This window comes from Andrographis paniculata, unplaced genomic scaffold, assembly GCF_009805555.1.
Source record: "Andrographis paniculata isolate CXL003 unplaced genomic scaffold, ASM980555v1 Contig89END, whole genome shotgun sequence".
Lineage (NCBI taxonomy): Eukaryota > Viridiplantae > Streptophyta > Magnoliopsida > Lamiales > Acanthaceae > Andrographis > Andrographis paniculata.
Genome location: NW_026137627.1, coordinates 1,001,866 through 1,014,386, shown reverse-complemented (window position 1 = coordinate 1,014,386; position 12,521 = coordinate 1,001,866). Strand labels below are relative to the sequence as shown.

Here is a 12,521-nt window from a genome sequence, read left to right as displayed (position 1 = left end):
GAATAATTTTAATTTGGAGATAAGTGTTGGAATAAATTTAGCTCTAAAATAAAATAATTTTGGGATAAATAAAGTTGAAAGAATGGTAAATGTGATTGGTCTAAAAAAGCATAACATATTCAGTACAGATCCCGGTGGGCATGAGTGGGAGTACTTTAGTAATATATATATATATATATATATGAGTATATGAGTAAATTGTATAATTTTTTTTTTTTGTATTTGAATATAAATATATAGAATATTTTGTATTTTATTTATTGTGTAATTTTATTTTATATTAAATTAATATATGCACAAAATATTGTTTACTTCTATTAATGATTGTTTTTAAATATGCGGTTTAATTATACAAGTTTTATATAAATATAAAAAATAAAATATTTTTTTAATAAAATAAATAAGTAAATAAAAAATCTTTATTTTATAATTTTTTTTATAAGTTAAGTAATAATTAGTTCCAAGAAATCATTAAATGAATGGCATCTTAAGTTATTTAGTTATTTATTTTATTTAAAAAATATTATTTAAGACATTTTATTTTTTATAATCGAACGTGCGATTACACTCAGACATCAAATGTTATTTTATGTCGGAATTAATTAATACTCTCTTTGTCCATCAAATTAATATCTTATTTTTATTTTCACAAAAATTATGCATTTTTCTATTTATAAAAAAATATCCCTTATATACTTTTTAAAAATTTATACTATATTTTAATATTATGTTTATTTATAAATATGTTATTATTACTTAATATTCAATTTATCAAAAAAAAAATTCATTTTATTAATTCACTTACACACTTTTTATAATCATTTTTTATATAACAACCAACAAACATATATATATATATATATTCATTAAAATTTATATTTACTTTAAATAAATACAAACTTCGCGAATAAAAATAAAATAAAATTGTATTATATTCGTTTCCAACTTACACGAGTATATCTTTTATGAACATATAGACTGCTAAGTATATATATATATATATTTTCTTATAAACCGTCTAAAAAATATATTTTAAAGAAAAATCAAAAAATAAAACAAAACAAAACAAAGCTCAAGTAATATCAAATTTTTTAAAAATACTTTCACAACTTCAACAACTAATCGAAAAATAAAAAAATACAAGTCTCGTAAGGGATGGTCTAGCGGTGCAGGGGTTGGACTTGTGACCGTGATACCTCATGTCACCTGTCACATATGATTCGCTTAGTGTGACTTTTCCATCGAGTCTGATTTGCAGGGTATTGTGTTCGATTCAACCGAAAATTTACCCAGTGCGTACGTCATCAAATAAATAAATATAGTATATTATTAGTAAATTTACGATCGAACTTAATAATCTCTAAATTAAACAAACTATACATAACAAATAAGATTTAAAAATCTAAAATATTTAAATTTATGATTTTGCAGTCACAAATAAACTCTCACACCACGAGTTCATTCTTTACCGAACAAAGATTATGACACATAAGAAGGTCCCGTAAGGAATGGCCTGTAGGGGTTGAACTTGTGATCGTGAGGTCATGGGTTTAAACCCCAGACATTTTAGGTCATTTGCCACACATGGTTCACCTAGTGTGATTTTTCTGTCGGGCCTAATTTGCAGGGTATTAGGTTCAGTCGGAAGATTATGCAGTACGCACTTTCAAGTAGCGACTGCGGATTCCCACGCGGTAAAAAAAAATAAAAAATTAAAAAAAAAATTATAACACATAAGCTTGTAAGAACTTTGCATCTATACACTTTTGAACCACCTCAAATTTTGGCAGAGATTCCTCAATAATAATAATTTTAAAAAATAAATAAAATAAAATAAAAATGCAGGAGCATATCACTATTTCCAAGGGCAGAAGATGACCGTTATACAAGACCACCGCCTTTTATACTCCCACAGCTTTGTTCCTATAGATATATTGTATTCACTCTTTTCCGATGTGGGAATCCATGAATCCTTAATAAATTATTTTATTTTATTATTAAATTAAGATAAGATAAAAGATAAGATACATCTCCCCTCCAGTGGTCAACTGGTAAATACGTACAGTCACGTGATACCAACAACGGGAAGGAATAAAGCACCTGCTGCTATAGCCCTTTAGCCAATACGCGATCATTTTCTTAAATTCCCTATACCAATTTTTAATTAAATTAAATTAAATTAAATTAATTATATATATATATTTATTTATTTACTTTAGACTGATCACTGACTATATTTACTTTAGTAGTTTAGTACGTGCCAGAAAGAATACTGCACAAAAAGCCCTGCACTAATTGTCGCCATAAAATTTTGGATTAATTAATTTATATACATATATATGCTGATTAATTAATTAATTAATTATTATCTTAAAAAAATGAGGAATAATATTATAAAAGTATTTATTTTATTATATTGTGTTTATGTGCAGTGCTGAGACGGCATAATTGTCTTGTAGATGAAGTACTTTAGCAGTGCTGAAAGTGGTCAGTTTAAAGGATTAGGGTTTTTTTCAGTAATAATCTCTCCATATAAAAATGTATTTATTTTATTAATTTTTTAATTTATATACTACTCCATCCCTCCCAAAATTATAGTTTTAATTGGGTTAAGCATGAGATTTAAGAAATACTGATAGTAGTTAAAAATTACAGATAAAAGATTTTTTTACTCTTGTGAGTGTATTAGTGTAAAAAGTAGTGGTAATTATGTAATAAAAATGAAAAAATATGGATAGTTTTATAGTGATATGGTTATTTATGGAAATAAGACTGACGGACAAAAATGGTAAATAAGACTATTGTATTATGACAGATGGAGTAGTATATTTATATTATACACTTCATTCGTCTCATATATATAATATTACATTTTTATTATTATTTATGCTAGTTTCATCTCTCATGTCATTTTTAATTTTTCTAGAAAAAATTACATATTTTAATTATTATTTAAATTTTAATTACATTAATTATTTATTTTAATTTTAATGTGTAATTATTTGTATTATATTATAATTAATTTTATTAATATAATCTTCATTGTTTATTAATTAGATATTTTTAAAATTCTCGTATCTATCGAAATAGATGGAGTATTTTCTTAAAAATCAAATTATAATAGTATTATTTATTCTTATAAAATTATATAGTTTACATTATTATATATATATTTTTTAAAAGAAGTCCATCTTCAAAATAATATGTTCAATATTTTTATAAATAATTACGAATAATATTGAATATTCTACTACTATAAATAAATTGATTATATATACCAAATTTTACATCTAATTGACTTGGGTTAGATAAAAAATTTGAAAATTTTTTAGAATAGTAAAAATACAGGTATTTACCTTTTCATTTTTCAAATTTGTCCTCACAAGTTTTAATATACGAGGTTTTTATTGACATTTTTTGTTATTTTTATCTTTTACGATAAATAAATATAAAATAAAATAATTTTCACTAAATAAAAAAAAAAATATTTTTAAGAAATAAATAAAAATGAAAAATAGATACAATTTTAAGAGATTGAAGAGTACCATATTTTCTAGAAAAAAGTATATATTTTTAATAAAATTAATTATTCCCTCCGTCCCACATAATTTGTCCCTATTTTCTATTTTGTCTGTCTCACATAACTTGTCATTTCTATTTTTGAAAATATAATTATGCACTTTAATCACATTTTAAATTTTATAATTTTAATTAAACTATTTACTTATTTTAATTTTAATCTATAATTATTTGTATTAATACACTTATTGATTACTTACTAATTATACTTTACCTAAATTCTCGTGTTTACAGTAATACACCCATATTATATAGGATGGAGGGAGTATTTATCAATAAATATTATACTCCCTGTCTCCATTAAAAAGATTGTTATTTTTTATTTTCGTCCATCCCAAAACAAGGTTATCATTTCCTAATTTAGTAATTGTACTACATACCTAACATAATAAATACTCTTTCAACTTACACTATGTTACACAAATATCTTTACTTTTATATTACACAATACTAATAGGGATATTTTCGTCTTTTTCACTACAATTCATTATAATATTAATATTAAAAAATTTATGTGTAAAAAGTAAATAACAATTTTGTTGCGGGACTGAGGGAGTATATATATATATATATATGTGTGTTTATAAATGTATAAATAGAGTTGGTAATTGAATGGGGGTTGAACTGCAAGAGTTATATTGGTGTACTTTGTGTTGCATCTTTTGCTTGTAATAAACTGACTAACCAAGACTACTGTCTGATGTTCTGTTCCATTAATTTGTACATTTCTCACCTATCAACTTCCATTTGGTCAAACTTATATATATCTATATCTGTATATGATGTCCAAAAATTTGTACAAATGTGATAGCAATGTTTTCGGGTAGACCCAAGACCCACTCTGATTCGATCTGTTTATTTGAGATCGAGTTCAATTATTCGGGTATTGAATTGAGTCTACGGATGGACTATATCCGAATTAGAATGTGAGTATGATCCGATTATTATATTAATTATATATAAAAATAATTTTAATAATATAAATTATAGTAAAAATATATATTTTTTTATTTTTTTATTATAATACTTTTAAATAAAATATATAAATTTTAATATATGTTATGTCTTCCGCCAAAATATCATACATTCTTCGATCTCACTTAAATAATCTTAATTGTTTTTTTTTTTAATCTATCAAGTTACAAATTTATCTTCACTTTTATTTGTCAAAATATTATTACATTAACATAAAATCGATGATATTATTGAAATGTCACTTCCACACAAAATTTAATTATTAATATAATATAATTTTATAATTTAATACAAAATTATAAATAAATTTATTTAAATAATTGATTAAAATATTAAATATATTTATATATCATATAATTATTTTAATTTTATTTTTAATTATTCGTTTTCTTTTTTCACTCTTACCATGTAGTCTAAATATTCTTCAATATAAATAATTTCTTTTATTATAAAATACTCCCTCCCTCCCATAAATATAGTCTTAATTGGGTTGGACACAGAATTTAAGAAATATTGATATTATATTGGCAGTTGGTAAAATGTATGGATAAAAAACTTTTTTCTTGTGAATGTATTAGTGTAAAAATAGTGGTAATTGTGCAATAAAAATGCAAAAATAATGATAGTTTTATGACAATATGATTATTCATGAAAATAAGATTATTCTTTTCAGACGAACAAAAATGGTAAACAAAACTATTGTATTAGAACAGATGGTATCATATTAGAAAATTATTTAAATACGTGTGAAAAATTAAAATTTTGTTCTTTTTTCTTTTTTCAACTTACTTTTTTAAAAATATTAATACACTACACATACTCATAATATTTATATTTTCTACCTAATTTATTTCGGACAATCTCATGTAACAAACTCTTAAAATTCTCAAGTTAACAAAGTCCCAAAAAGACAAGCCCATATATTTCTCGCGTTCCTCGTGAATAGCGAGTGATAAATATGTAATTTTTGCCCTGAGGGATAGGATGCTATGATTATTTAATAATTTATTTATTTATTTTTATCAATATATGAATATAACAGTAGTTAATAAATACTATGGTGGACTGGCCGTTCAAACTTACCTAGATCAAGGAAGTTGCAAACTGACACGTGGAATACTCAGGCTACGGACGGTGACGAGTTCCTCACCATCTGTTTGGAGGATATAGTTGTCATTTCCTTCACTCACCCAGGGCCGTTTCGCAATTGCGAGAGTAAAAGTGACCGACCTGTGAGATTAGCAAAACCCGACCCACCACTGCTAATCCGTCTAACCTTTAAAAGAGCAGAAAGCGGGAGTTGGCACATAAAAGCGAAAGACGTTTGTGAGAGAGAGAGAGAGAGAGAGAGAGAGAGAGAGAGGGACTGCAAACTAAATGTGACGTTGCCTTTAGTGAGAATTAAGTGCGTTAGTGTTGGAAGCGTGCGGAGTATCGGAAAGTGGCGTGAGTGGCCGGAAAATGTCGACGGAGGTAGGGAGAGGGCAGAATTTGGAGAAGCAGATGGGATGCATGGCTGGTTTTCTGCATATCTTTGATCGCAACCAGATTTCGAACGCAAAACGGTTCCGTTCCCCCAAACGCCTCCCTCCTTTGCCGCCGGTAAGGTTTTGCCGATTGTTCACGGTTAAGTTTTGGATGATGGATTATGGAGTGTTTCATTGTGTTTACGATGTTTCCGTAATTGTTTTAGGTTGTGGATACTGCGTCGGAGTCGGAGGATTCAGCTTCTCCATCGCCGGCGATTTTGAGGGAAGCCGGAAAGTCGATGCAGCGGAACTCAGTAGCAGCGCCTAGTCCGGACAGGTCGCCGGCGGCGGAGCTCAGATCACCTACGGTGGTAGCAGCTGAGTTGCCGCCTAAATCACCTAATCCTCTTCGGATCTTCGAATTGAAAGAAGGCGTCAAATCCTCATGGAAGTTCAGCAAAGAGACGCCGAGGCTTTCGCTCGATAGCAGAGCTACAACTGATGCGAACGGAAGCCTTCACCCCAAAGAGATCCGCACAGGTGCTTCCGTTTTGTCCAATCGATGCGAGAGTGTTGCGAGTGATGCGACGGACGATACGCAGCAGCATCGGTCTCCGAGTGTAATTGCCAGACTCATGGGGCTGGAGCCATTACCAGATTCATGCAGCTCTGAGCCAGAAAACAAGCCTGAGCTTCGGAGATCTGCTTCCGAATCGAGAGTCTCAAGAGATCTGTTTAACGCTCGATTCACCGCAGATGGAACCAATCTCTATCCCAAGCCGATAGGTCAATCTCAACCTGCCATATTCAACAATATTATGAGAAGCAATTCACCGCTGAATGCACATTATGCAAATCCAGTAAACAATTTGTTGAAGAATGCTATCGGCAACGCGGAACCGCCTAAAGGCTTGAACAGAGGCGGTTACAGTTCTTCGTCGCCATGGAAAGCTCATCAACACCGCAGAAGCTTCTTCGATTCGGGAGACTTCTTCCCAGAGCCAAAACAGAAGGTATCAATCCATGGGGAGAACAACATTAGATTGACATTTCGAGGATTTGACGAGCCTTCAAGAGATTTGGAGACCTTGAAACAAATCCTGGAAGCTTTGCAGCTCAAAGGACTCCTACATTCTAGAAAACCGTCTGAGCAAAATCAGATCAGCCACCACCGGAAAATTGTTTACGGTGAGTCACCAATCTTCGTAGCAAAAATTCCGACATCATCGACTCCAACGCCGCTTAATCGGAAGGCCGGAAATGACTATTCGCCGGCGAATAATAGAAATCAGAACCGTGGCCTCCGTCGGAACTACAGCCTCGCCGGAGAAAATCCTCCGATGGTAAGTCCACGCCGTGACCGCAATGGAGTTGGGAGGCGGTCAAACTCACTGGTGAAGCCAAAACTACTGAGCGTTGAAACTCAGAAGATGATGAACGAATCGATGGATAACCGAAGAACCTCACCTGTTCACTCTCCGAAGGTTAACTCGCGAAGAACCGGACCAGATCCAACGGTCAACAACAAATCACCTCGGAGCAAGAAAACAACAACAACGGCCATGATTCATCATAAAGAGAAGGCGATCACCGCCGTTGCGAGTACGGAGGATGAATCCTCGTCCAATTCCGGAAGCAGCGTTACAACTTCAACTGACACGGAGGTAATGCACATTCAATTAATTCATTTTAGTTGCTAATCCACTTCATTACTTTTGCCAACGTGAACGTGGTAAATGTCGAAAGCAGAGATGGAAGACTGAGGAATACAAAGAAGGAAGGAATTTATTGGAGAGATGCGACAAGTTGCTTCACAGCATAGCTGAAATGACCGCCATTGATACGCAGCAGCCAAGCCCTGTTTCCGTCCTCGATTCTTCATTCTACAAGGATGAATCTTCGACTCCATCACCTGTTACGACGAAGCGTAATCTTGATTTCAAAGGTACATTTATTTATTTTTTTTAAAATAAGAATAATATCCCGAATCAAATAAATCACATCCCATGAATGAGATTCATTACACTACCACTAGGCTCCATGAGAAGACTTGCTTGTAGGCAGATAACAAGATTCTACTTTGAGTTTGTCTACACTATGTATTAGCTATGATTAATCTGATTTTGATTAAATGTGCTGTAAAATGTGGATGAAGAAATTGACTGGTGAAGAAAATGGAAGCTAATAAGAAAGGGGTATTTAGGAAAGTTGGTCACATGGGGGGTGGGGGGTGGACCTTGAGGCGAGTCCGCCTAGAGAGCATCGCCCTCTCTTGGTTGGCAAGGTGCCTTGATTATGTTTTAACCCCAAATGTCCAATTCATTGATGGAGATGCTGTTGGAAATTGGAAGTATGCATAGTTGTGAGCTTTTAATATGGAAAATGACTTGTATCTTTATCTTCTATATACATGTTTATGCATTCTGTAAGGATTCATAATTGTTTCCCTAGTTTCAATTTTTTGACCAAAGTGGTTTTTTCTAGTATCTCAATGAATGAATCTTTCTTGCCTTGGTATCTTGAAGCCCTGTCTAATAATCTCCATAAAAAATTCAAGCACTTGTGAATGAATAGATACTAATGGCTGCTTCTGATGCACTTTTCCATTTGGTCCTAATAACTTAAATGAAGAATCATTTTGTTGTCAATGCTGGTGCTCAGTTTCGATATTTTCACTTATTTCAATGAACAGCTGAATCATTGATCGATTAATTTCGCAGAATGATCGTGAATTAGTGATTTATGAATATAATTTCAGTGTTCTAATGCATAATATACGTTTGATGTAAAACAGATGAATCTGATGCAATGGAAGATGAATCATGGAGCTCTGTGATTTCACCATATCCATCCAAATGTGAAGAATTATCATATGATTCTGATTTCGTATATGTCTCGGATATCTTAAGAGCAGCCCATTATTTCCCGGAGCACTCGGACGTCTTTCTATTACTAGAGAAGGAGCAATATCTCAATGGAAAGGACACCTCAAAAATCCCCAGGTTACAAAGGAAGTTGATCTTCGACACAATCCAAGAAATTCTCGACAGAAACAGCCGGCTGCCTCCATGGAAAGCTGTAATGAATCGCAAGAATTCCATGAAACCATCCCTCAACGAGGTTTGGTCAGAATTTCAGAGAATTCGAGAGGTAAACACTGCTGATGACTTGTTCGAGACCATATGCAGTGTGCTGAAGAAGGACTTGTCCCGGGACGAGACAACGGGGTGGGGAGACTGCCCTGAGGAAATGTCTGAAGCCATATTGGACATCGAACGGCAGATATTCAAGGATCTAGTCAGCGACGCCATCCGCGATCTCGCGGAATGGGCATCAAGAAACACATCTTCACCACCCTCCATGATGATGCTTAGGAGGAAGCTGGTCTTTTAAATCATTCATATTTGCTGAACAGGTGAGTTATTTTGTCTAAATTGTGTTATGCTCTCTAAGTTTATTTCATTTTTATTTTCACCTTTTATATTTATGGGATCAGAAAACATTTTTCTAACGGTAACTCTTTCATTTCACATCTGCAAGCTGTAAAATAGGAATGAAAAACAGAAAAAGAAAGCACAAAGCAAAAAGTGAAGAATGGGTAATTTTTAATAATAATATTATTATTATTTTAACTTTTATATATTATTATTATTGTTATTTTTTGTGTGTGGGGGTGTTGGGGGGGTCATGTTATTATGTATTTGGGTTATTATCAGCAGGCAGCTTTATTCCTCCACAGGTAGGGAACAAAAGGCTGAATAAAGGGCCTCTGTTTTACTGCCCACTTTATTTATTCCTTCCCACTCCTTAGTAGTAGAAGTAGTATTATGTTAGTGTTAGATTTCAGTGTCATGAGTACATTAATGATTTCTATTTATTTGAGGTGTCACAGTTGTGAAAGTATGACCCAATGGTGGGGGTGGGGGTGGGGGTGGGGTGGCCTGCATTGGGTGTCTTGTGTTGCCCCCACCCCACTTCACTGTTCTTTGTCATGCTTGTGAGCCAGAGTTGTTCATGTCGTGGGGTCCAAGTCAAGTGGCTCTATATATATATATATAATGTGTATATGTGTTAAGTTGTGTATAATTTCGAGATTAGTAATGATTTTGAGGCTAATATGATAGTGTAATTAGGTTTTATTTATATGGATAAAAATTATTTGGTGTGAGGGTTGAATTAATTAATTAATTGATTATGAGAAATGGGAAACATGCATGGATTCTGGGTAACAAGAAACAGTACAGATCTTCTTGTGTATATTCTTGCTTGATTCCTGATCTGTATTTATTTATTAGGTTTGATTGTTTGGGATTGGGAATGAGGAATTGAAGTTGGATAATGTAGTAGGAGTGGGGATAGACATGGACCTACTTTACTTGCTTATCCTCTAGCTCTAAGCTTATCACTTCTCATCATCTCATACGCCTACATGACAACAATGGGGCTACCATGTGAAGAAGAAGCTATACATACATTATGTATATATGAATCACTCACACACACATCTTTTTTTTTTTTTTTATAACGTGAAATAGGTTCGATAAGATGAGTCACGTTAGACGGACCATGTGTGACAGATGAACCTAAAGATTTCGGGAGTTTGAACCCATAATTTCACGGTTATAAGTTCATCCCACCACCAGGGACCACACAATTTTATTTTATTTTATTTTTTTATGATGTGGGAATTCGCAATTGTTAGCCGAAAGTGCGCAGTGGGTAAACTCTCGATTGAACTTAATATCCAATAAACTAGGTCCGATAAAGCAAATCACACTAGACGAATCATATATGTCAAATGGACCATACATATCTCTTTTAGCATTATGGGTGGTCTAAGTCTAACTTGGAAAAAAAGAAAGATGAGTACAAAAATAATAAATAAGTCCCTTAAAAATATTTCTTCTTTGGTAACTAGCATTTTGCAAAGCCATGGTTGACTGACTATATATGTATCAAGATATGTACAATATTTAGAATTATTTTTTTGGAACAAAATTGAATAATAGCCTAAAGAAGAGTAAGTCGGACACTGAAGTTACAAAGAAAGTAACTTCAAATAAATCTTCTTCGGATGCAAGCTACAAATCTTTGGTTTAATTAGTAGTTGGCAAATAAGAGCCACTCGACAACCAAATTCTCTTTACTAAAGTGTATGGCAATTATCTTGAAGAATCTATTAAATGGCGAAAATCAATAATCCATAATGATGGTACGTTTACATTTTATCCGTGATCAATCTTAACGCTTCTATTGAATATATATATATATATCGACACTTCTAGAAACATCAACCAAACTCCTTTATACATCCATTAATTTAGTGAAACGTCAGCCTTTAGACATATATCATGTTAGGATTGAGTCAATTCAACACTGGTACAACATAGACTACTTTGAGTTGAGCCAACACAAATTTGTTTTTGAACTTCTTTTAAAAAAAATGATTCAATTTTCATCGTGCTTATGGATGGATGAACTAACTCGCCTTGCAAATTAGCCCAAAAGTAAAATAAAATAAAATAAATGGAAATAAACTCTTTTCAATATGAAAAGGCATTAATCAAGAAAACAACACTAATTTGTTTATAAAAGATTTCGGGGGAGTTAACAATATCCGTGGAATTTCACACTACTAAAAAAGATTTGAGTGAGTCCACTGTAGTAAATTTTAAATTATAAAATATATTTAAGGTGATATTAGTGTAATCTTTTAAACAAAATAATACTCATTGTCATATAATATTCCCTCCATTTTAAATATGATGCAATATTTTTTTTCGATGTAAAAATTTAAGTAGATAGTATTAAATAGAATAATTTGATAATTATGAGATATGATGAGAAAGAAGTGTATGTTTATTTTTTTATTTAGTTGATGTAATTAGATAAAGTATATCGTATGAATTAAATATATTTGATTAATTTATATTTAGAAATATTATAAAATATTTGAGATAATTAAAAAAAAAAAAATTGTTACAAATATTTAGGACGAATTAATTCTCGCACAAAAAACCAAAGTTGTCTTGTAGTTTGAGCTTAAAAACTTTATGAATAATAATAATTATTCTTGTTTTTTTTTCTTAAAAAATTATTATTATTATTCTTGTTGGCTTTTCAAACTGTTTTGAATGGTCCCTGTCGCTATCCCTCTCTCTTTCTCGATTTTTTTTTTTTTTTTTTTTTTTTTTTTTATGTAATTTGATTTATTATTCGTCAATTTAATAATATAAATAAATGAATGAATAATAAAGTTTTATGGATGGCGATCTGGCACTGCCATTGGCACGTGCCGCAACAATCTATACACATAAATCTACTTTCTGCCCAATTCATCATGCCTTACTCATCATCCATCATCACTTTTTTTTTTAATAAAAAAAGAAATTATTACTCTTTCGTTCAGTGTCAAATTATAGTATGATTGTGTTTGGCACAAAATTTAAAAAATATTGATATTATATTAATAATGAATAAAAAGTACGAGCAGATTCA

The 12,521-nt window shown here is 31.5% G+C and overlaps 1 protein-coding gene across 4 annotated transcripts; it reads left to right on the top strand.

The window, feature by feature from the left end:
- Positions 1–5,844: 5,844 nt before the first annotated feature.
- Positions 5,845–10,691, top strand: LOC127242972 (protein LONGIFOLIA 2-like). Of its 4 annotated transcripts, none has more exons than XM_051262773.1 (5): positions 5,845–6,156; positions 6,248–7,687; positions 7,773–7,968; positions 8,818–9,438; positions 10,319–10,691. In XM_051262773.1, exons 1-4 carry the CDS (start codon positions 6,016–6,018, stop codon positions 9,414–9,416), a joined length of 2,376 nt encoding a protein of 791 aa, XP_051118730.1. In that variant the 5' UTR covers positions 5,845–6,015; the 3' UTR covers positions 9,417–9,438; positions 10,319–10,691. The 4 variants fall into 4 exon arrangements, with proteins under 4 accessions (XP_051118730.1, XP_051118728.1, XP_051118729.1 ...); XM_051262771.1 differs by lacking the exon at positions 10,319–10,691 and adding an exon at positions 9,575–9,661; XM_051262772.1 differs by lacking the exon at positions 10,319–10,691 and adding an exon at positions 9,564–9,661.
- The last annotated feature ends 1,830 nt before the right edge of the window (positions 10,692–12,521 follow it).

Bases quoted from the DNA above. Each gene is read 5' to 3' on its own strand.
- LOC127242972 (XM_051262773.1), top strand. From the start codon at position 6,016: ATGTCGACGGAGGTAGGGAGAGGGCAGAATTTGGAGAAGCAGATGGGA. The intron at 6,157-6,247 runs GTAAGGTTTTGC...TAATTGTTTTAG, and splicing joins GCCTCCCTCCTTTGCCGCCG to GTTGTGGATACTGCGTCGGA. The intron at 7,969-8,817 runs GTACATTTATTT...GATGTAAAACAG, and splicing joins GCGTAATCTTGATTTCAAAG to ATGAATCTGATGCAATGGAA.